At 44.6% G+C, this 26,217-nt stretch overlaps 1 protein-coding gene across 2 annotated transcripts in view; it reads left to right on the top strand.

Moving 5' to 3' along the window:
* The window catches only part of gabrb1 (gamma-aminobutyric acid type A receptor subunit beta1), a gene marked incomplete at its 3' end in the record, with an annotated part of 138,098 nt that extends 128,737 nt beyond the window's left edge, over positions 1-9,361 (top strand). The window contains exons 8-9 of one of the 2 annotated variants that reach the window (XM_083792320.1): positions 5,298-5,551; positions 8,993-9,361. In XM_083792320.1, the coding sequence (XP_083648446.1) occupies positions 5,298-5,551; positions 8,993-9,361 (623 nt within the window). The remainder of the gene's footprint in view (positions 1-5,297; positions 5,552-8,992) is intronic. The other variant, XM_083792321.1, reaches the window with a different exon arrangement.
* Between the last annotated feature and the right edge of the window lie 16,856 nt (positions 9,362-26,217).

The following is a 26,217-nucleotide window of genomic DNA, read 5'->3' as shown; positions in this document are numbered from 1 at the left end:
GGGACATCATGTCATATGAGGGAAGAGGGGTTTCCTTTCAATTAAAACAATCTATGCCAACCACGAGATATCTCATGTTTAGCTATTAAACCCTGCTGTGCCAAACACGAGAACGCAAGATTTGAGAAGAGTATTAATCCAGAATTAATAATATTATTCTTTACCACATTTGACCAAATAATCGCGGGGTCTTCTTCACTGCCTTTTTCGTGCATTCTGTTGGCACTGCAGGGCGCCAGATTCCAGGCACTGGCGGCGGGATGTAATCGGTTAACCCGTGTCGCGGGTTCAAGTCCCGATCCCGATGACCTTTGCTGAGTGTCACCCCCCCCCATCTCTCTCCCCCTTTCCTGTCAAACTGCTGTAATCTATCAATAAAGGCAAAAATATATTTTTTGGTGTTTTTGCCTTTACTGCCTTTATTGATAGTATCAAGTGAAGACTGACAGGAAAGAGGGGGAGAGAGAAAGGGAGAGACAATTTTTCTAAAATAGCAGACCTACAAGTTCATTAGCTTGTAGATCTGCTATTTTCCAATAGCTACAGTATAACATAATGCTTGAAACACCAAAAGGGGTTCCCTCCCGAAATGGGTTAAAATATTTGTATAATATCTGGCCACTAGATGTAGGCTATAGAGTTCAGTGCATGTACTCTGTTACCTACTCTCACCTAGGCCACCAGCACACTCGCATCACAAATCCCGCGCCGTTGCACATATGTGGCGAAGCAGCGGGGATGTACACTGACCATTAGTCTCCGTTCGTTCCACAGCCGAGGCAATGGAGTGCACCGGGCTGGGAGCGAGCCCCCGGGAGGCAGCTTGAATTACTGAGGTGAAAGAGAGAGGCATATCAAGTCAATGGTCCGTCCTCTGCAGTATTTATAATAGCCATTAGTCTCCTGTTACTGGGGCTCTGCTGTCTCTGTGAGGACAGTTTTCCCCTTTTTTTCATTTTTTTTTTCCTGGAAGGAATTAAAAATGAATGAAGGAAATTCATCGAAAGAGTTCTTTTCCAGGACACCACATATCCAGGGATGTGAGCATTTTGTGAGTGATGCAGCAATGCGATTATTTTTTAGTCAAATCATTTCCAGATAAACAGAACGCGTCATTGTTTTAGAAGTATGGAGGGTTTCCCATGGTGGGTGCCAATCCGCGGGATGTATCTTAATACTTTTTGGAATTGACCAATAGTATGCCTACTTGCACAATTATTTTCTACAAGTTTTAAACAATCAAGTGATTGAAATCACAAAAACCAAGAGAGTGAGAGAGTGTGTTCTATTGTGCATTCTTTTGAATGGCGTAGTCACCCATCATAATAATACGTGCTGTCGCCTCACAGCTAGAAGGTCCTGGGTTCGATTCCCGCTGGGGACGCTGTGGGCGCTGGCGGCGTGTTTCCTCCTCCGCGTCATCAGTGCCCATACCCGAGGTTGGCGAAAGGGCCTTTCTGTGTGGAGTTTGCATGTTCTCCCCCCGTGTCCCCTAGGGTAGGTACCCTCACAAAAAACATGCAGTAATCCTGGTCTCTAAACTGCCTCCCCCTGGCCAGCCGGGGCGCCTGATGGAGGGGAATAACTGGTTGGAATAACGTGTTCCTTCCAAGCGCTACGTCCAACCAGGGAAACTCCCCCCTGTCAGGTGTAAAGGAGCAACTTAGACACTCAGGCATGAAGGAAGCATGAGTTCAAGTCCGTTGCTCTCCCCATGTCCCCCATATATGGGGACTAGGTTGGCGGAGGGTGTGTAGATCGAGCCCAGGATCATATTAGATAATTGACACAGGGGTGAAGTGAAGTAATTATAATCATTATAATGATACAATAGTTATAGTAGGGCCTGTCATACTGTTATTGCATTATTGTCTCCACCAGGCCGAAGGAATGGGGAGAGAACATGTTTTGCACTTTGTCTGTGTGTGTGTGTGTGTGTGTGTGTGTGTGTGTGTGTGTGTGTGTGTGTGTGTGTGTGTGTGTGTGTGCATGTGTGTGTGTGTGTGTGTGTGTGTGTGTGTGTGTGTGTGTGTGTGTGTGTGTGTGTGTGTGTGTGTGTGTGTGTGTGTGTGTGTGTGTGTCCGTTACAGCTAAGCTCCGGCACCGTTAACTCGGTCGATGCCAAATTTTGCACACACACTCCCTGGATGCCAACGATGAACCTCTGCCCCACATTTTCCAGAATGGCCTGTTATAGCGCCACCAGGAGGCAGACTTTTGTAAAACTATTTTTTTTATATTACCCCTCCAGATTCTGTCCAAAAATCTTGCAAATCGTTAGACAGTAGATAGATAGATAGATAGATAGATAGATAGATAGATAGATAGATAGATAGATAGATAGATAGATAGATAGATAGATAGATCCAGTGTAAAAACATACATAGGCTACAGAATAAAAAGAGCATGATGAACCTATACAAATACATTACATCATAGAAAGCAGTAGAAAAAGGCAATAGCAATAAGTTAAAAAGGCATGAGTTAAACACCAAAAAAGCAAAGCAAATACATCAACTGTATTTTGCTTTGCTTTTTTGGTGTTGTATTTTCTGGTGTTGTATTGTAACACAGTATCTCTATAGTCATGTGTTCAAGATGGATCTGTCCGATATTTCATATTCCATCCTAATTGGCTAACATTGGCTTTCAAAGTTTACAGGATTGGCCCGTTTTGAACAAAAAGCCTCAAATCATGAACACAGCGTGCAATTTACGTGAAATCCTTCATAGACTTTCCTACTAGGCTGAGGAATAATAACCCAATGACTACCATGCAGTATACCTCACAGCACAGCAGCTGCAGCTGTACAACTAAAGCAGAGCTTCTGTGTGTGTGTGTGTGTGTGTGTGTGTGTGTGTGTGTGTGTGTGTGTGTGTGTGTGACAGAGTGATTTACGCATGCACGCGCACGCACGCCCTCGCTCACCCTTGATATAGTGTAGTGTAGGAAATCCAACTGTACTGAAAGCTCTGAGTCAGAAATCAAGGCCAGTCCTACACAGAGCAGCTTTATTTGGAACAGCCAGGCGTTGTGAAGCCAGATGTCTGTTTGTACAAACATTGTGTTCATCATCATGTCACACCTTGGAGTGGCTGGAGGTCTGAATTCAGTGCAGCTGCTGAAACCCACTGTTCATGTTGTCTAATTAGACTACGACGAAATGTGTTCGTCCGTCAACCATGCAGTGGTGAGAGCTAAATTAAAAAAAAACGAAGCTATGAGGACTAAAACACTGTGACTAAATATACACTGACAAATAAGAACTATAGACTCCAATGTTCAAGTCATTTTTATATTTGGTTGGTTTGCGTGTGGCGTGGGTGTCACGCTCCCATCTTGTAGATGTGCTGTTATGTTACGTGGGTGTCACGCTCCCATCTTGTAGATGTGCTGCTGTTATGTTACGTGGGTGTCACGCTCCCATCTTGTAGATGTGCTGTTATGTTATGTGGGTGTCACGCTCCCATCTTGTAGATGTGCTGTTATGTTACGTGGGTGTCACGCTATACCATCTTGTAGATGTGCTGTTATGTTACGTGGGTGTCACGCTATACCATCTTGTAGATGTGTTGTTATGTTATGTGGGTGTCACGCTCCCATCTTGTAGATGTGCTGTTATGTTACATGGGTGTCACGCTCCCATCTTGTAGATGTGCTGTTATGTTACGTGGGTGTCACGCTCCCATCTTGTAGATGTGTTGTTATGTTACGTGGGTGTCACGCTATACCATCTTGTAGATGTGCTGTTATGTTACGTGGGTGTCACGCTCCCATCTTGTAGATGTGCTGTTATGTTACGTGGGTGTCACGCTATACCATCTTGTAGATGTGCTGTTATGTTACGTGGGTGTCACGCTCCCATCTTGTAGATGTGCTGTTATGTTACGTGGGTGTCACGCTATACCATCTTGTAGATGTGCTGTTATGTTACGTGGGTGTCACGCTCCCATCTTGTAGATGTGTTGTTATGTTACGTGGGTGTCACGCTCCCATCTTGTAGATGTGCTGTTATGTTACGTGGGTGTCACGCTACCATCTTGTAGATGTGCTGTTATGTTACGTGGGTGTCACGCTCCCATCTTGTAGATGTGTTGTTATGTTATGTGGGTGTCACGCTCCCATCTTGTAGATGTGTTGTTATGTTACGTGGGTGTCACGCTCCCATCTTGTAGATGTGCTGTTATGTTACGTGGGTGTCACGCTCCCATCTTGTAGATGTGTTGTTATGTTACGTGGGTGTCACGCTACCATCTTGTAGATGTGCTGTTATGTTACGTGGGTGTCACGCTCCCATCTTGTAGATGTGTTGTTATGTTACGTGGGTGTCACGCTCCCATCTTGTAGATGTGCTGTTATGTTACGTGGGTGTCACGCTCCCATCTTGTAGATGTGTTGTTATGTTATGTGGGTGTCACGCTCCCATCTTGTAGATGTGCTGTTATGTTACATGGGTGTCACGCTCCCATCTTGTAGATGTGCTGTTATGTTACGTGGGTGTCACGCTCCCATCTTGTAGATGTGTTGTTATGTTACGTGGGTGTCACGCTCCCATCTTGTAGATGTGTTGTTATGTTCGGCCTGCAGCTAAGTGCAAATCAGGCATTATGATGCCATCGTGGCCTGCCAAAAGGCATTAATTTGTTTTTTTTTACTACATCCCACGATTCTTTCACCCAGTGTCAATTATCTAATGTAATCATGGGCGCTACACTTCCTCTGCCAACCTGGGGAGGGCAGCGGACTGACTCATGCTTTCTTCTATGAATGAGGAGTCCAAGCTGATCTTTTCACCTGACAAGGGGCCGTACGTAGCGTGTGGAAGGAACACGTTATTCCGACCAGTTCCTTTCCCCTCCATCAGAGGGAGTTTAGAGACCAGGATTACTGCATGTTACTGACAAAAGGCATTCTGTAGTCCAACCAAACCAAACCTGATTCGTACTTTTCTGGGGACCTGTATTTGTGTGTGTGTGTGTGTGTGTGTGTGTGTGTGTGTGTGTGTGTGTGTGTGTGTGTGTGTGTGTGTGTGTGTGTGTGTGTGTGCGTGTGTGCGTGTGTGTGCGTGCGTGTGTGTGCGTGTGTGTGTGTGTGTGTGTGTGTGTGCATGTGTGTGTGCACGTGCGCGTGCGTGCATGCGTGCACATGCGCACACGGCCTACAGTCGCTTCTTTTGGCCTTGCTTACGTAGACCTGGCTGCTTGTTGCAAAATCGCGGCAAACGACACCACGACGACACTGACCTCGACGTTTGCGGCGTGCTTTGCCGGGTTTTTTGTTTGTTTGTTTCACACAGGAATCACCACGGTGCTCACCATGACGACCATCAACACCCACCTGAGGGAGACGCTGCCCAAGATCCCGTACGTCAAGGCCATCGACATCTACCTGATGGGCTGCTTCGTGTTCGTCTTCCTGGCGCTGCTGGAGTACGCCTTCGTCAACTACATCTTCTTCGGCCGCGGCCCTCACCTGCAGAAGAAGGTGGCCGAGAAGCAGGCCAAGGCCAGCAACGAGAACAAGAGGGCGCTGGAGGGCAACAAAGTACAGGTGGGTGACGCGGGCACAAGATGGCTGGAGGGCAACAAAGTACATGTGGGTGACGGGCAGTGTTTTTTAAATATTTTTGGGGCTTTTTTCTGCCTTTATTGGATAGTGTACACATACTGTACACTATAGTATGGTGACAGGAATGAGGAGACAGAGGGGGGGGGGGAGGGGGGGGCATTTTAGTTGTTTTTGGTCATAGTCTCTTGAATAGTTTTCATTTAGTTTTAGTCAAGTTTTATAGTCACCTGGAATGCTTTAGTGTGTTAGTCTATAGTTTTAGTTGACTAAATATCATAAGGTTATGGTCGACTGAATCTACAGTCGACTCCGTCGTGATGACTCATTTTGCACTTGCTGAAAATAGCAGATCTACAAGCTCACCATGCGTCGCGCTGCGACCCATTGTGAGCTTGTAGGTCTGCTACTGTATTCCGCCTATACCCTTTTACAAAACAAATAAAAGGAGAACCATGCAGTCCAAATAGAGCAAAGTATATAGAGGCACTAGAGCAGAAGGCCCGGGCGCTCGGGGGGTGTTCCCGGGGGGGGGGGAAGAGCGGAGGGTTTGTGTGGTGAGGAATTCTTTGAGGTGTGGGGGTTGAGGGGGGTATATATCCGTGGATGCACTGATGTGTCAGACGGCCCGGTTACAGATCTTGTATTCAGTCCTGAGGGAGACTACGGGGAGCCAGTGAAGTGAAAGGAGGAGGAGGAGGAGGAGGAGGAGGAGGAGGAGGAGGATGGGTGTGTGATGTGGTCGTATATATATATATATATATCCCATTCTGACCTGAGATCAGATTCATACGAGGTTTCCGCTGGACACACACTGGTCTGATTAACCCATTCTGACCTGAGATCAGATTCTAAAAATGTCAGTCGTTCTTCGATTTTTTTCAAAAATAGCAGACCTACAAGCTCGTGTATGAGCTACAAGCTCATATCGCGCCACTCGGTGGCGCGATATGAGCTTGTAGATCTGCTATTTTTAAATAGCTAAAGCATAACATGACGCTGACACCAAAATGGGTGCCCGGTCAGAATGGGATATATATATATATTTATTTTTCCGCACTCTCATCAGAATCGTATAGCGGCGCTGGTTTGAATGTACTGATGAGGCCTCTGGAGGCTCTTGCTATAGGGATCCCGCTGAGTATAGTGTGTGCACTGCAGTAATCCAGCCTGGAGGTTACCAAGGCGTTTCCCATCATCTGACAGGGTGGGGGTTGTTTTGTGGGGCGGACCGACGAGCTCACTGTGGACGCCATACGTTGTGAGCTTGTTGGTCGGCGGCTATTCTCAGCAAACTATACGAATCGAGCTATATCAGCAACGGCTTTCAACCCTTTCTCATATCATGGACCAATATTTATTGCCCTTTTAAGCCACGGACCACCATTTGATGCCATTTACCCCAAACTTTAGAGATGCTGTATTGATGTCGGTATACCATAGGAGAGACAACAGGCAAACGTTGATCAAACTAACAATTATTCTGCATTCTCTAATTGTGTGGAATTTAAATTAAAAGTAATGCAGATGTTCAACAATAGTTTTGCTCTTGAGAGCGTGAAAGTAATACCAAAATTTGGTTTCATTTTACACTCTCAAGAGGGATCTGACAAGGGTCCATCTGGTTAACCAACTCTCCATCATTTAGCTTGGGACCACCTGGAACCCCTTCAAGGACCACTGGTGGTCCCTGGACTACTGGTTGAGAACCACTGAGCTACAGTATACATTCCATCGCGGGTCCATGTGTTTGGTCTGACGTACTAACCAGTCCTACAGTCATGAGTCCGACGCCCTACCAAAAACACAGGACATGAGACTAATTAATTAGCGCAACAGAGAGAGGAGTGTCTGTGTGTACGTGTGTGCGTGTGAGCATCAATTTAACAAAAGGTGCAGACGATAAGTAATCAGCAGAGAGAGAGAGAGAGAGAGAGAGAGACTTTTGGGCTACTCAGTATGCCGAATTGAAGTGGACTCGGCCCCAGCCTTTCTCCCTGGAAATAAAAGTGCCTGGGTTTCCGAGGGTAGTTTTAACCTGCCACGGGTTAGTGCCGCACATGTGAGGAGCCACTCGTGAGTTTTAACCCGCAGCATGCATGGGTTAGTTGTAACCGGTAGCGCATGTCGAGTCGAGCGACAGTGTTGTCGAACTAAATGTCTGTTAGTATGTCTACAAACATATGCACCCCCTCCATCGCACCACAGTGGCGTATCATATGCCAACTAAACTTGATCGTCAAGGTAACACGTTATAGCTTGTCGCTACCTTGTCATGTTACCTTATGAAACGATTTTATTGCAGAGGAGTTTTAAACTTGGTCAGCAGTTGAACACGTGATAATTTACAATTCACACTCGCTAGAAGATTACAGCAGCAAGCTATAGGCTTTTACCGATAGTTCCTGCCCATTTGTCTTGCTTTCACTGAAATCAAAACCCGCTCCATCCCAAAATCAAATCACGTTTATTTATAAAGCACATTTAAAAACAATTTCCATTGTACCAAAGTGCTGTACAGAGCATATCATCATCATGGCGAGTACAGACAGTAGGAGCGCGACAAAAATACAGACAGAATAGAGAATAGAGCCAAGCCATGAGGCCTATAGGGCAGGAGCCTATCTCCTGTTTCTGTAGTGTGAGGCAGCTTGATGTACAAGTACAGTAAACCCTCTGGACATGACGCAGGGAGTCTTTGGTATGACCCGGCCGGGGATTGAACCCCCGACCTCCCATGCAGTCTCAGGGCGGACACTCTAACCACAAGGGGAAAGCTAGGGAGTAGAGCGCCGAAGTCCTGACGTCACTCGCTCATCCCCTGGTTCACGGAGGTAATTTCTCTACGGAGAATAACATGGGGTCCTCTTACAATCGTCTCATACTGTATGAGCATTGTCGTCCAAAAATAAACAAACTGTCTCGGCGCTATTGTCAGCGAGGTGTCTCTGTATCGTTCACTCAGTCACTCATATGTCATACAGTCCGTTTCTAATCAGTACAGCAGTAACAATAGCGTTTTCTCTCGGTCAGTTGATTCTTCATATCCATGTGACTGAAACGGCCGGGATGCTAGTCTAGTCTATAGAGAGGAATATTTGGAATGGAGCGGAGGTGAAAGAAGCTTGACTTAACCCATTCTGACCGGGCACCCATTTTGGTGTTATGCATCATGTTATGCTTTAGCTATTTAAAAATAGCAGATCTACAAGCTCATATCGCGCCACCGAGTGGCGCGATACGAGCTTGTAGGTCTGCTATTTTTTTTAAATCGAAGAGCGACTGGCATTTCTAGAATCTGATCTCAGGTCAGAATGGGTTAATCAGACCAGTGTGTGTGTCCATGTGGAAACCTCGTTATGAATCTGATCTCAGGTCAGAATGGGTTATAATAATTACTGCATTTATACCTCCCGACTCTCGCAGGTGGACGCCCACGGCAACATCCTCCTGACCAACCTGACCAACGAGATGGGCGGCGCAGACATGATGGGGGGCGTGCTGAACGACCCGCGCGCCACCATGTTCTCCTACGACAGCGCCAGCATACAGTATCGCAAGCCCATGACCAGCCGGGACCTGTACGGCCGGCCGGCCCTGGACCGCCCCCTCGGCGGCGGCGGCGGCGGCGGCGGAGGCCAGAAGAAGAGCCGCCTGCGGCGGAGGGCCTCGCAGCTCAAGGTCAAGATCCCCGACCTCACGGATGTCAACGCCATAGACAAGTGGTCCCGCGTCGTCTTTCCCATCGCCTTCTCCTTCTTCAACCTGGTCTATTGGCTCTACTACGTCAATTAGGGAGGGCGGGGGCGGGCGGGTTTGGTTGGTCGTCGACAGCTGGGCGCCACCGTGCGCGTTTAGCGCCGGCGGCGCTGGCACTTTATTTTAGCTAGCTAGATTCTTGTACAGAGGAAAGGGGCGAGAGGGAGGGCGAGTCCTATTCAGCCCCCGACCCCGTTTGTAATACATTTGGCTGTGAGGAGGAGAGGAGCTGCAGATGTCTTTTCAATGTAAATACAATTTAATATACAATATATAAATGTATATAAATATATAAATATATATATATATATATATAAAAGAGAAGTATAATTTAATAAATTCTCTCACTTTTTGCTGTATTCATCCATACAAACGTAGGAATAGAGGAGAAAAAAAAAGTAATGAATTTAAGGCGCGCTTAAGAGGGCGTGGACTTGCATTTATAGGTCTGGAACTTTGTGCCAAATGAACTTTAGAGACTAAAATGATTAATGTAGTAGGGCAACGATGATATTTAATTTACCCAAATTCTTTTCCCTCATTTTATCTCACTCTTTGCATGCAGATCGAACACAACTTTTATTTGCTTCTAACGATTCAAAAACTACGCTGAAGAGAGCGAGAAACAGAGGGGGCGACGGGGAAAAAAAAAAGAAAGGTGGTTTATTTTTCACTTGGCTTCAAACGGATGCCATGTTGTTTTTTTCCTCCAGCAGTTGCTGCCTGGCTGCCAAATTAAATGTCACCATGCGGGCGGTCGGTGATGATTGAACGGGAAGAGTTTTTTTTTTGGTTGAAATCCGTCAAACGGAAACGTGGTATATTGTCCTCCCTCCCTTCGGTTGAGCTCAGTGCTATGTATAATGTGTTAAGTTATACCTCCTTGTTGGTGTGTTGAAACCCCCTCCTGTTGACTATGGCTAAGAAGTCTTCTGTAACTTGGAGAGCACAAGGCTCCGTCGCTCCTCTCTCGTATGACATGATGATTTTGTTAGTTTTCAAGCTGCGTGCATGTTAACGGCCAGCTTTTTGCACTGTAGAACAAAGCCTGTTTTCTTTACTTTCTATGAAAAAAAAAATAATAATACAACGCATCGCAGGGCTCTATCAAAAACCACTCTGTATTATAATCATTCTACTGTATGCTTTTGAACAATCATTGCATTTTAAGGTAAGTACAGGAACTTGGGTGTTTAAATTGGAAACCTCGACGAATCTCGCAGAAAATTCAAAATTTGTATCTTTGACGATATTCTCACAGTGTCTGTGAGCATGTAAAATGTAATTTTCTTTAAAAGAAATCAGGTAAAGAATGACTTATGATGTCACCACGCTTTCAAAACCACATTAAAAAAAAAAAAAAAACATGCAAAAAAACCAACTCATTCAAGCCTTGATGACACAAGCCACGTGTGTTTTGGTGAAGTCCCCCGGCACTCCAGCGTAAAGGGAGATTTATACTCGGTCGTGTCGCGCGCCGAAAACAGTCTGCCTGCGAGTAGACTGACTGCAGTCTGCCAGCAGGCTCAAACAGACACGTTTTGAACTTGTATAGATATGCAATTTCTTTCACCATACAACAACGTTTTTCAATGTGAACCGATGCTGTATGATGGCCCAAAATTGGGGGATCCCAGTTGTGAAAGGGGTTAATGAATGTATGGTTGCTGATGGGGCGGGCGTGGGAATGAGATGCACTCAGCTGAGGAAATCTGTAGGCTGGGAAAATCTAGCCCGCTTCGCTGCGTTCCGTCAATTGTTTTGTCACTATATACACTACTCAGTCTGGAAGGTCTCCGAGGTAGGCGGGGCGTGTAAACGGGAGAAAAACGCCCCGTGGCTTCTGATTGGTCGGTGGTGCGGGTCGCAACTAAACTCACCCCACACAGCCGTCATTTTCTTTTGCACTACTGAATCTGACATGGTGGACGACTGAATCAAAATGAGCGTTTAATTTATACCGTAGGATTTACTCTTGGCTCGAGTCTCACAGTGAGAAGCACGGGCAGAGTGGCGCGCTGGCTGTTGACGTGTCGGCAACAACAACATGGCTACCTAACAGGTGACGTTATGAAATGCATTTCGAGTCAACAGCCTGCTGGCCAGACTGAGTTAGCGGAGTGACAAAACAACTCACGGAACGCAGCCAGCGAAGCAGGCCGGAACCCAGGTTAGAGAAAATCTGCATAAGATAACTGAACGGGAGGTTAAACATGAACACGGACGCTATAGGGGGTGGCACTTGTGGTCTTTCCCTGGCTGAGACGCCCAGATGACTGCCCCGACTGGCCACTTCTGGTGCGAGACACCGCACACAACTAAGTAAGACGATCGGGTATAAGACCTTTGTGAAGCCGTCTTTGACCTTGACATCTGTATTGATAACGAAAACATATGTAAAATGACATACATTGTCGCGCCATTAATATCAAAAGGATAAAAGAAAAACAAAAAAGCCAGTGGCTTGTTTCCATTGCGGTCCTTTCATATGTATGTGCAAATCTGCCGCATAGCGTTGCTGTCGGGCGGAAACCTCCTGTCATCCATGTTCGAATAGTCTTTCTGTGTTTTCCGTAAATGAAGGCCCTACTTGATCATAGTATACAGCGTCACACACATGCAAAAGCGCCGGAAGCAGCTAAGCGGCATGTTTCAAGCTTGTCGATCTGCTACATTTTGCTATTTATTGTGTTGTCATTAAAGAGAGCATCAGCTTCTTCATGGCGTTAACGCTAAACAAGCTAAATGACGACGTATGGAAGAAAAATAAGTTGTCCAACTTGTTCATCTAATTTGTAGCACATGCATATTGTATTTGTGGCACTCTTCCCTGACTGCTTGCTCTGTTGTTTGTTGACTAGGGTTCATGCCTTGCCCTGCATAAGAGCGTCTGCTAAATGCTTACATTCTTTAAAGATATTCTTTGGCGCTTACTGATAGATTTTTACAGTAGTATGTCAGGAAACGGGGGAGAGAGATGGAATAGAGGAATACGGCAAAGGCAAAGGTCGTCGGGGTCGGGACTCGAACCCGTGACACGCTGTCACGCTGCCTGGGCCGCTCGGCCGCGGCCCAGGCCAATGCTTACATTCTTAACGGGACAGGACGACTATGGGTTTCAATGAATTGCCTCGCCATCTCTTGTTATGGTGTATTACGCGGCTTGTTTGAACGCTTGATTCTGATTGGTCAATCACTGATTTCTTCGGCCTGTTATTCTCAATCTTCAATAATAATCGCGGAACTCAACGAGTAAATGCATATACGTGCTAAAGGAGGGACGAGAGAGTCTAGAAGGGGCACGGTGGCACAATCGGTAGTGCTGTCGCCTTACAGCTAGAAGATCCTGGGTTCGATTCCCGCCGTGGGCGCTGCTGGGGGACGCGTTCTCTCCTCCGCGTCACCAGTGTCCATACCCGAGGCAGGGCTGGCGAAAGGGCCTTTCTGTGTGGAGTTTGCATGTTCTCCCCGGACCCCGTGTCCCCTACTGTAGGTACCCTCACAAAAGACATGCAGTAATCCTGGTCTCTAAACTACCTCCCCTTTGGCCAGCCTGATGGAGGTGAAAGGAACTGGTTGGAATAACGTGTTCCTTCCACGCACTACGTCCGGCTGGGGAAACTCTCCCCCTGTCAGGTGAAAAGAAGCAGCTTGGACTCCTCATGCATAGAAGGAAGCATGAGGTCAGTCCCCCCCCCCCCCCCCCCAGGTTGGCAGAGGATGTGTAGCGCCCAGGATTACATTTGATAATTGACACTGGGTGAAAAAATTGGTTGCAAAATCGTGGGATAAAAAATATTAAAATTATTTCATTAAAATAAAAAGAAAGATTCGGAGCACCTGGCTCATATCAATCTGTGTCGCTTGATTCATGCCGCAAGGCAATTTCATTTCTACAGCACATTTCAACATCAAGGCAATTCAATGTGCTTCACACAGAACACCAAGCAAATAAGGAAACACAATTATACAATGACGGATGCATAAAACAATTACAGCGCAGAAGAGAAAGAAAATAAACAGAAAAAGGTCTTAGTTGTGTTTTAAATGAAATAAGAGTGGCAGGAGACCTTCAGTTTTCTGTCTTTTTGCCATGTAAGCGAACACAATGTCATTTTGCAGCCAAACGGCAGCGCACACTTGAGAAGCGAGAAATACAGTGGTGGAAAAAGTACTCAATTGTTTCACTTAAGTGAAAGTACCAATACTGCAATTTAGAAGTAAAAGTACGGAATTAAAAATGTACTTGATTAAAAGTACAAAAGTATCGGCATCAAAATGTACTAAAAGTACTAAAAGTAAAAGTACTCATATTGCAGAAAGTTCAAAATGTGTATGTGAGCTTGTAGATCGGCTATTTTCAAATGGCCGAAATGTATAGGGTTGAAGTGGTTCATGTATGTCTTCAAATTAAAATTAAAATCGCCAAAGTAACTAGTAACTAAAGTTTCCAAATAATTGTAGTGGAGTAAAAGTACACATTTTGGCTCTGAGATGTAGTGGAGTGTAGAAGTAATAGTACTGGAAATTGGAAATACTCAAGTACAAATACCTCAAAATTGTACTTAATTACAGTACTTAAGTAAAAGTACTTAGTTACTTTCCACCACTGGAAATAGACAGTGCATAATAACCGAATACTGACTCCATTTGATCAACAATCCCCGGGGGGGGATTATTTCTTAATAATCCCCATTGACTATCCCTTGCTCATCTGTAGTCAAACATATGAAGTCTGAGCTTAATTTGCAATAGATACAGTATACTTTACCCCGCTATAGCTTTAACTGTACTGTGTAAAACGGCGTCATTATTTCATCAGGGCAAATCGGATAATTGGTGAGGGGGAAAAGCTTGGAAGTAGTGAAGCTGTAATTTTACCGCGCTTACCAAAGGAGCAACACTTAACGTCAAGATGGAACACTCTGTTGGCTGGATGTGTTTCTGTTTATTACGTTGGACTCGACCAGAGGGAGATGAACTGTGTGCGTTGCGGCGAATAATTACTTGCTATAGTTTTGTTCAGCGATGGAAAAAGTACTCAAAAATGCAATATAGAAATACTCTGCTACAAGTAAAAGTCGAATGTTCCCCCCCCTGGAATATGGATGCTTTTGGGGTTCAAGTGGTTAACTTTTTACAGACCCAATGCACCCAAGTATGGCATAATGGATATGAATTTGACCTTGAATGTATATATATATAGAGTAGACTACAGATCACATTGGACGTATTTTTAATATTTCATAAACATTAACATTGTTTAATAAAGCCATGCGGTTTCTTTGGAGGGCATGTGTATAGTATAGAGTATGAGCGGTGCATGCGTACAGTACATGCCGTTTATATCGTCTGTCGGGTGGAAAACCTCCAAAACTGTTACTTTTCAGGATTCTAATAAAAAATAAATTGCAGCTCTATGTTTAACCCATTTCGACTGAGACTGATTCTACAAAATGTCTTCAAAATCACGACAGTTTTCTGAAAAACCCTATGTTTCTATGTCAAACTATTACTATGTCAAGGACCCCTAAAATTATATGTATTTGGCCCCATCTGAAATTATGTTGTTCCAGGGACACCCCCCCCCCCCCCCAAGAAGCAATGATTTGAGTTGGGAAAAAAAACGTTGGCTCTGAAAGAAGCTTGTAGCAGTGCCACGCTATGAGCTTGTAGATCTGCTATTTTCCAATAGCTAAAGTATAACATAATGCTTAAAACACCAAGAGTGGTTCCCGCCCCAAAATGGGTTAAAGCTGAAAATGCGTCGCTTCAGGGGACATCAATATGTCCGTACCGTGGTGGCAAAGACTTGGACTTGTCTGTGGCAAAACGTTTGATTTACAGTTATAATGTTCTTTTTTTGATCATAAGACCCAATTCGTGAATGTCAAGGTCTCCAGGTTTTCTTCGGAATATGTATGGCACTGATTTATACTACGACACTACGTATGGCACATTAGGATTCCAACTGCCACTCTAGTGGTTCTCAAATGTTTTATTTTGTTATGGTCATTCAGGGACATTCATCTCCTCATGCGTATTATTGCCCTGCACTCATCGTGTATAATGTCAAGTGGCAAAAATGTTATTTCGACAAAAATGTCCACCACAAGCCATCATGGGGCGATGGCCCCTGCTCTGGTGCTCTTCGTACTCTTGTGTGACACTGTGTAGCGTGATCAAGTTGGGCATTACTTGACGACAAAACACAAAAAGGTACAACCTTGGAGATTGGTTTCTGCCCGACAGCGGCGATATCCAAATGGATATGAATGTTCAGAGCGGACCTGATGAGTTCTGCTTTCGGGCCACAGCTATAGGACTACAGCATGAAGTATTCCTGCCCTCAAAGAAGGATTTCTTTAACCCATTTTGACCTGAGATCAGATTCTAAAAATGTCTTCTATACATCCTGAGTTTTCTGAAAAAGCAATGTTTCTATGTCAGTCGTTCTTCGATTTTTCAAAAATAACAGACCTACAAGCTTGTAGATCTGCTATTTTTCAATAGCTAAAGCATAACATAATGCTAACACCAAAAGGGGTTCCCGCCCAAAATGGGTTTTAATCAAGGTGTTTTGCACAAAACGTGGTCATTATTGCTTATTTTCGTCCTTCTGCTGCTAAAATGGACACAAATATGGCGGCCCCTCGTTGCAAACGCTCCTGTCTGGATTCTAACTCTCGGATGTGTGTGTACAGTACAGGTACAGGTTGACAAATGTTTTTTTTATTTCATTAAAATCAGTGGTTCTCAACATTCTTATTTTTATTTATTCTTTAGTTATCCGGATCAGGGGGCACACATGCCGTGTTAAGTCGTAAGAGGGGTGGATTTTCTAGAGAATCTTTACTTTTAATTGGTCAGTCAATCGATTATGTTACAGCTTGGATCAATAGAACTAAAGTAGTTTGCAGGCTATTTTTAATACATAATTATGTAAAATCCATACCATTGGCATCGAAGTGAAAATGCCTGTTTTTCAAGGTTTCAAAGTAAAAATACAGTGACCTCTTTTATATTAATGTTATCTTATCATTCAAATCTTGTCTTGTGTTTTGGCCTTCTGATTGGTCCCTGACTGACCAACCAGCAGGCTCTTTCTGGTAGTCCAAGCATGAAACGGCAACCAATGGGTTAGAAGAAGAGACAATGACTTGACAAAGTTGGCTTCAAAACGCCACTGAGCAAACTTCCATTGAAATGAATGGCAGCAGGGGGGCAGGGCTGTCGCTCCCGGCCCCCTCCCCTATCCTTTATAACTCCACGGGGCCCACTTGCAATACCCTCGTTGGCGCACCTGTGGTCTCTCAGGCCTGCGAGTTAACGAGAGCCGCTGCATTAAAGCGTGTGTTAGCCTGTGAGGAGCTCTATGCAGCCACACAATGGCACAACTTTGGAACTGGTTGGCGGTTCGCTGCTTCGATGCTCAAGGGCACCTTGGCTGCATGGACAGACAGTGGAAGTCTTCTGGCCTGAGGTCTCTCTCTCTCTCTCTCTCTCTCTCTCTCCCTCTCACTCAGAAACCACGTTTCTGCGGTGCCCTCTTCAGTCTCTGGCGGGAAAGGCGCCTTGCTTTGCGTTCCTCCAGGGCAGTGGTTCTCAAACATGTTCATGTGTCAACTGTCAACGACGTCCCAAATTGATGTGTACTGTCGCATCGCTTGTAGATCGGCTTTTTTTTGTGTCCCCCTCCCCCCCCCCCCCCCCCCCCCCCCAAAAAAAAAGATTTGTTTAAAATGTTCCCCACACCCCACATTGAGAACCAGGTGCTCCAGAGGCTGACAAAATGTGTCGTGTTGTGATGGTGGATTGATGATGCTTGTGTTATCAGGGCTTTAATATGAAAAATATATGATATATAAAAATATAAAAAAAAAGATTAACACACACAAAGGCTAAAACCAGATAGGCTTAATAATGAGCTCTCTTCTCATGGCTGAATATTGTGCCTTTTAACAAGAATCAATATTTTCAAAGGGTTTAAACTTATTATCTTAGTGAGTAGAATTACAAAACAAAACCAATGTAAACTTTTTTTTTAAGATAAAGAGGTATGGAGGAGGACAGTGGAACCAAACTGAGCAGTGGACACAGAACTGTTCCCTCCCTATAGACTATGCAGCTCTCTACCAACCACTTCTACCAACCCTGAACAGGAAGGGCTAATAAGACCTATATGCCTTGATGCGTTATACTTGCCCTATACTGTATATAAGTGAAATTTGAAATTAAAAACACCTTCAATATTCCATTTTAAAAATAAAAGAAAAAGTTTCGTGTGTTTTGCTCAACAGGGACCGCTCCCGTTGCACATCAGCTTTTATTGTCAGTTTTACAAGTAAACAATTGTGTGAAATTCATTTGTGTGCTGGGGGCTGGGCAAATAAGCTTTTATCACAAACGGTACAATTAAAGGGTTACCCCAAATTCTCCCGTATAGGTCCCCGTGTGCTTTCCCACATCATATATTGACAAGCCATTGCTACAAAGCTGTACAACTAAACGATTTTTTGTTTTGTTTTGTGTTTAGCTTTTACCACAGCCTGTACAAGTTGGTGTCACATGTATGGAATGCATTGTGCTAAACAAAAAAAAAAACTACAACTTCATATTTCCTAAGGTTAATAAAGAGCATCAAAACAGTGTACTTTTTATTAGCAAATCCATTCCATATATAGGGCTGGAGCACAAAGCAATGGACAAAGCAATGACATCATCACATTGTGACGGAAGTTGTCCCTATTGAGTGAAAGCTGAACTACTTGTAAAATAAATAAAATATTTAAGGTATTTTTATTTATTTATTTATTTTAAATTTTAGTTATAGAGGGCAATTATAATGTATTGAGGCATATTTGTCTCGTTAGCCAAGCAGACTTGAGTTACAACTGTACTTGGACTTCAAACCTTTCCTTCCTTATACAGCAAGTCTCTTCGACCCCAAAATAGCCGATCTACAAGCAAGAAATTGCCGATCTACGAGCTCCATGTGAGCTTGTGGATCGGGTATTTTTTTCTTTTTTTGGGGGCTAATGCCTCACCTCACCTCACCCCATCCACCTCGATCCCCCAACCTGGCATATGGATACTCGGGTTCAAGTGGTTAAAAAAAATAATAATAATAATATGAAGAAGAAAAAAAAACACTTCCAGTGCATTACCTAAACCGTAGCTCCTAGTCAGAACATTCCGGCATTACCAAGACAATCTTATATGAATTCAATGCTGAAAAGGAAAAAAAAGAGAGAATCTTCTCCTGCAAGTTTATTTTTTGCTGTGGTCTGTTGGTGGACAGAGCTGAATAGAGTGGACTAAAAAGGGGACCGTCTCACCCGGCTTTTCTTTCTCTCACAACAAGAAGAAGAAGAAGAAGACAGGACACGTTATTTTTTCTTCTAACGGACGAGCTAATGGAGGCTTTAAACAACTGTTTTCATCCAATGGCCCCGGAGTTACGAGAACACGCACACACGCACACACACGTGTGCACGCACACACACACACACACACTCTGAACTCTATTGTATAAAACTACAATGTTTCTATCATGCTCTGTGTCCTCTGATGTGCAATGGTGTGCGTGTGTGCGCGCGCGTGTTGAGCGCCCAGTATGTATCGTGATGCTTGCGTGAATGGCATATGGCAGCTTGCGTGCGTGCGTACGTACGTGCACGCTTGTGTGTGTGTGCACGCACGCATTACGGGACGGTATGGTACAACGACCGAGAAAGAGGGAGAAGAAAACAAAAATAAAAATCCTTTGGTGGAATCTGTAATGACTTACAGAATTAGAATTCAAATAAAATTACTGACATCTCTTATCAACCGTCGTCTGGTCATTTGAATGAAGAGCGCCAACGGAATCAATTAAGGATGTCTATTAAGGGCCTTGCAAACGTGAAGCGAGGAACGCAGGCGTTGTTGCCTGGATCAACACAGGTCTCCTCCAGGTCTGTTGAAGAGGGTCTGGATCAACACAGGTCTCCTCCAGGTCTGTTGAAGAGGGTCTGGATCAACACAGGTCTCCTCCAGGTCTGTTGAAGAGGGTCTGGATCAACACAGGTCTCCTCCAGGTCTATTGAAGAGGGTCTGGATCAACACAGGTCTCCTCCAGGTCTGTTGAAGAGGGTCTGGATCAACACAGATCTCCTCCAGGTCTGTTGAAGAGGGTCTGGATCAACACAGGTCTCCTCCAGATCTGTTGAAGAGGGTCTGGATCAGGGGGGCAGTCAGCCAGATATTTCGTGAAGCCTCATTTGAAATCGGTAGTTCATATAATGGCCTGTTGTGGCGCTGGACTGGACCCAAAAAGCCCCATAGCTCCATAGAGGCCCATGCATTTTGGCCCAACTTCACCTAGACTGTATTACCTTAATAAACATGGTCATGAATACTTTCTTCTTCCAGTCACTAGTTTAAAGTCTCATTTCTAATGTCATAATATTCTTTTTGGAAAATGATGGTCCCATTAATTAAAAAAATTACCATAAAGAAAAAAAACCATCGCGTATGTTCTGAGGGGCGTGGCTACCGTTACAGTCTATGATCGGGATTCCCCTCCCACTCGAGTCAAAATAAAAACCAACGGAGAAGAAGGGGGGAAGTCCCGCCTCGTTGTCTGGGCAGCCAATGGCCAGCTGGTCCAAAACGGAGCCAGCCAATGGTCAGCTGGTACCAAACGGATCTAGAAAGATGGCGACTTACAGTGCAGGAATAACAGGCTTCATTTTACGTCCATGTTAGACCCGGCGAACGCTTTGTCCATATTTTTTACAGTCTATGGCCTGGATCAACACAGGTCTCCTCCAGGTCTGTTGAAGAGGGGGCGCGACGACGCAAGCGTAAAAAAAAAAAAGCTAAACAGAATCCAGGTCTGGTGAGTCGCGGGCGTGTGCACGTAACGAGCGCACGTGCAGCAAATGCACGGGACCGCGCTCACGTAAATACACTTGCGTTGTCGCACCGCGACTTCTCCGAGCAAAAACGCAGGTCTCATTGAAAATGAACTACAGGCGCGTTTTATCGCTCCCCGTTTGCAAGGCCCTTTGTGCTATACGCATTAAAAATATGTTGTTGCTCCATGTCGGGAAGAAACCACCTAACTCCAAAATGTTCAAGTTTCAGGAAATGAAATGAATCTGCCAAATGATGATGTCACTGGAAGACGGTTTCTGAACTGCCCACAGCCGTCCTACGAGACACAGACTGAGTAGAAAAGAATCGTGCCATTTTTTCATGATTATTAGTGAGGACCTATTACATGAAGATAGGTTGAAAAGTGGTGAAGTGGTCCTTTAACCCATTCTGACCGGGCACCCATTTTGGTGTTGGCATCATGTTATGCTTTAGCTATTGAAAAATAGCAGATCTACAAGCTCATATCGCGCCACCGAGTGGCGCGATACGAGCTTGTAGGTCTGCTATTTTTTGAAAAATCGAAGAACGACTGACATTTTTAGAATCTGATCTCAGGTCAGAATGGGTTAATCAGACCAGTGTGTGTCCAGTGGAAACCTCGTATGAATCTGATCTCAGGTCAGAATGGGTTAAGGTGCGTTCAGACTTGGATGGTTAGAGCGGTGCGATTGCATACAAAGTCGATGCAAAGACGGGAAGTTGCGCGAACGGGCGCGGCACAAACGGGGCGAACCGAGTATCCAGGCCTGAACGCATGCTTAAGACATAGCAACTACAGAGAGGATTTATGTTTGGTAGTGTGGTGAACAAAGTACTTAAAGGAGTAAAACGTGACTCATTTTCTGTCTTGACTCTTGGAGACACTCATACGGGTATTTCGTGTCATGGCCAAGTCCGCCATTCCTAAACGGGGTTAAAACAACACGGCAATTTCACCCCTGGAATTGCATTAGGGAACGTAGACATCGGTACATTTTATGGGAAGGGGCGGGGGGTTTCGTCATAGCACAACATTTGGTGAAGTATTGTAGTGCAGATGATTGCAACAACAACCACCAATGTTGTGGAAAAACCTGACATGCACACATCCGAGTTTTTGTGGGGTCAAACATAGAATCACGTGATGTTGATCCCCTTCCCCTATCGGCTCATACTAGGACATGAAGTCTGTATACTGTCTGCTACAGTACATGTATGAGATTCTGTCTATAGAGATTCTGTCTGGTGAATGTAGGAGATTCTGTCTGGTACATGTAGGAGATTCTGTCTGGTACATGATGCATGAGATTCTGTCTGGTGAATGTAGGAGATTCTGTCTGGTGAATGTAGGAGATTCAGTCTGGTACATGCATGAGATTCTGTCTGGTGAATGTAGGAGATTCTGTCTGGTACATGTAGGAGATTCTGTCTGGTACATGCATGAGATTCTGTCTGGTGAATGTAGGAGATTCTGTCTGGTGAATGTAGGAGATTCTGTCTGGTACATGCATGAGATTCTGTCTGGTGAATGTAGGAGATTCTGTCTGGTACATGTAGGAGATTCTGTCTGGTGAATGTAGGAGATTCTGTCTGGTGAATGTAGGAGATTCTGTCTGGTACATGTAGGAGATTCTGTCTGGTGAATGTAGGAGATTCTGTCTGGTACATGTAGGAGATTCTGTCTGGTACATGTAGGAGATTCTGTCTGGTGAATGTAGGAGATTCTGTCTGGTACATGTAGGAGATTCTGTCTGGTGAATGTAGGAAATTCTGTCTGGTACATGTAGGAGATTCTGTCTGGTGAATGTAGGAGATTCTGTCTGGTACATGCATGATATTCTGTTTGTTTGTTTGTTTGTTTGTTTGATTGATTGATTGAAGTATTTATTAACAGTTTGCAGAATGGGTACATTTCACATGAAAGCACAACTCAATACAAAGACTGTTACTGTGGACGACACACTGATAAAGCATTACACTTGTTTACAACAGGGTCCAGCCTTTTCAATTCATCAGAATTGTCTGCTACATGTAGGAGATTCTGGGCTCCATTTTTGTCACCGCTAAACCCATTATCCCTAAACTTCTTTGCCTTTTTTTTACTATTTTGCAAAACATTTTTGAATAGTTCAAATGGCCAGTCTACAAGCTCACAGCGTGTCAATGTAGATTGGCTAGTTGAACTATTTTTTTTTTCTTTTTCAAAATAGTAAAAAAGGCAAAGAAGTTTAGGGATAAGGGGTTTAGCGGTGACAGAAATGGAGCCCTATGTCTGCTACAAGTTTTCAAAATGTATAAAATTAAAATTGAACATCTACATCTCACAATGCGTAGCCTCGGGAAAACGGCAAGTAGCCGAAAACAGCCGACGTACAAGCTCACCAGTGTCTCCCGAGTCCCGAGGCCCTGACATGGTCCACTTTGTGAGCTTCATGCAGATCGGCCCATTTTTTGCTGTGCGCGCCATGCTTCAGAGTGATGGTTGCTCGCGTCCTTGTCACGCGTGTGCCGTGCCGTTCGGTGCGCACAGGGACACTCACGACACCGCGCGAACGGTATAGCAGGGGGTCCGCCGTCCCGCTCACAGACAGACAGTGAGGGGACATATGGTGTTGTGCGACACGAACGGGCCCTGCCAGATCACCGTTATAAGCACATGGGACATGCTGGGACCAACCGAAAACAAGACACGCACGCACGCACAGCGACAAGCGAGGTGCCAACTGGAACCCAAACAGGTTCAGACCAAAGTTCTTTAATGAACCATTTATTGTAATGGTTAAGAAGAACCCGTAACCACTTAAACCTTATATAATTCATCGACAGATGTCTCCCTGCAGGGCTCTCTGCTTTGAAAATAGCCGTGAGCTGGTAGATCGTCTATTTTCGGTGAACGCGCTCACCTATTAAACCCTTTGGAGTGTCATATGGCAACGGTGCAGTGAAAGGACAGTCATTTTTTTTGTATTTTGAAAACAAAATGCCAGACGGACGCCAGAGGGTTTTAAGACATGCCCAAAACGGGGGCGCGCTAGGCTTTAAAGGTATATTCAGTAATTTCACTTAATTCAAATATCACTTATTTTTTTGTTTTGTTGTGATAATCCTCCCTACTATAGAGTGTGCTGGCCATATAAGGAGTTCCTCCCTGTCCCCAGTTAACCCCTGGGGGGGTCAAAAAACTCTATCCTGATTGGACGAAAGGCTGGGTCCCACAGCCAAAAACGAAACCTAAGGTTTTTTGAGTGAAATCACTGAATATACCTTTAAGTTGGCAAAGGTGTACCCCCGGCCGGCCCACATGTTGAGAACCAGAGTGTCCTATAAAACCTGCCAACGTGCATTTCTTGCCAACTTCCATTGGCTGGTATGAATGTATGAAGGCTTTTCGGGGTGATCGCAAGCCATGCAAGCCTGCGACACGCGTCGCTACAGGCGCAGATGCTTCGGAAACGTCTTGGCAAACATGCAGCGCATCGGGCAAAACAGCGGGCTGTGTGCGCACACTGTGGAGCCGAGGGGGCACGCGTGCGTTACTGGCTGATTAGATCATGAATCACAGAGGAAAATGAAACGTATTCCAATGGAGTGACTGACGTTGGGTCTGACTGTTGAGAACATGCTGTGCTGCAGGGCAATATGACGTATCAACCCCAGTACGTGAGTCAAAGTATAGATCATCGCTGTCGGGCAGACACCACTTATCTCCAACATCTTAAAGATGGAGTTCCGTGATCACGATTCCGTTTGGGCCTTTTGGCTCAAAGGCTTTCTGCTGTCAGGAAGAAACCAAAAATATACAGGGAAGACATATTTGAACATTATAATCACACGTGGGGGTCATGGCACTCCATCTTTAAAATCATGGACTTTTGAATACTTAAGTATTCAAAAATACAAATTACAAGGTACATTGTCTTTTTTTTCCAGCAATGCATTTCTGTATTGTACATATTTCCTTAGCTTGTAGAACATATTGAAGTCAAGTACAGAATAGATTCTCAAAACATTAACTTAAGTGCAGTACTCAAGTAAATGTACTGAGTCACTGTTTCCATCGCTGCATGCGTGAGACTAAGATTTAACTTAATTCAAGTTAAAATTATCCATTGTCTCAAAGTTCCTATCCGTCTACTTCCCTAGAGTGTAAAACAATCACACCTGTGTGAACTGAGTGGTGCAACTCCGTGTGGAGGTCCCCGGAGGGTCCCTAGAACATCCAAACCCACAGGAACGCGCCCAGGGGGCTGTCACTGAACTGTACTGTACTGTCACATCCGAAATCGTCATAGTGGTGTTTGTACATAGTTTTATACAATAGTGTGCTAGTGTTTGCATGCGTGCGTGCGTGCGTGCGTGCGTGCGTGCGGCACACCAAGCACTATATTTTCGTGCTCGGACAGGAGGACCCAGCCAGCCAGCCGCGAGGGACACAACCAGAGACACACTCACACTCACTCAAAAACACAAGCCTTTCATAACAAAGTTAAAATTTGATTAGAATGACCTTTTGGAACAACTGGCAGCCGCTGTTCAATCACTGGCGCTAATGAAATTCAGATTCGCAGCACAATTAACACTGTATAGTACGCAAGCAGGATAATTAAAATCACTGTACAGAAAACTGACAATCAATCCTAACTGAAAACAGAGTGAATCATATACAGCACATGCTATCTATCTATCTATCTATCTATCTATCTATCTATCTATCTATCTATCTATCTATCTATCTATCTATCTATCTATCTATCTATCTATCTATCTATCTATCTATCTATCTATCTATCTATCTATCTATCATTCTCTGATGTCATCGCTAGGGACTTACCGACCGCCCGTGGGACTTCCGACGCCTGTGGGACTTCCGACCGACCGTCGGATTTACCGACCGACCGTCGTACTTACCGACCGACCGTCGGACTTACCGACCGACCATTGGACTTACCAACCGACTGTATAGGACTTGCTGACCGACCGTTGGACTTGCCGACCGCCGCGTCGGACTTGCCGACCGCCACGTCTGACGACCGATCGGCGGACTTGCCATCTATCTATCTATCTATCTATCTATCTATCTATCTATCTATCTATCTATCTATCTATCTATCTATCTATCTATCTATCTATCTATCTATCTATCTATCTATCTATCTATCTATCTATCTATCTATCCATCTATCTATCCATCTATCTATCGTGGTTCTCTTTTAATGCTTAAGGACCCCCATTGGTAGGCCCCCCCAAGGGACCCCCATCTGAAAATGATTTGTGTCAGGGACATGCAGAAGAGAAGATTTGTGTTAAAACAAATGCAAAGAATATTGACAATCTTCAAGGTCTTTCATTAAAAATAAGCAGGTATACAGTACCTGTATAGTTTGCAGTGTGAGCTTGTACATCTGCTATTTTCAAATAGACAATGTGTAAATGCGTCTATCTGTCTCTGCTTGCCTGTTAGTGACATTGCAAACATTGAATGCTTCAATGGAAAGCATAGCAGCCCATTATCAGATCCTATATAGTTGAGAGGTCAAGTCAAGGGCATTTTCATATAGTTCAGACAAAGCTATAAATAAAATGTGTGCTTCACTTTAAAAGACAACAAATATATGTCAGAGATACAAAGTATGGTAAACGCTGAGAAAAAGACATTGAGCATTTAATTTCAGTGGAGCGCTATACACAAACTCCAGAATAGAGGTAACACGCACACGCACACGCACGCGCACGCACACACACACACACACACACACACACACACAGTTAGCCAATTTAAATGAATGGGGAGGGCAAAGTACTCACATTTCCACTTTGTCTTACACCCAACCCCTTACACACGTCACGTGAAACCCAGCCGTCCACACACATGCATGGCCACGGAATTTCGTGACACAGGATTCAGAGGATTGTGAAAGATGCCACAAGTTGGCAAACTGCATGTACAGTATGAGATCCTTTTGTAACAAAGCGATGCTACGAGAACTGGG

Source organism: Protomyctophum parallelum, assembly GCF_964188405.1.
Source record: "Protomyctophum parallelum genome assembly, chromosome: 20".
NCBI lineage: Eukaryota > Metazoa > Chordata > Actinopteri > Myctophiformes > Myctophidae > Protomyctophum > Protomyctophum parallelum.
Note: the sequence above shows the minus strand (reverse complement) of the source record. Positions and strands in the feature narration are given on the sequence as shown.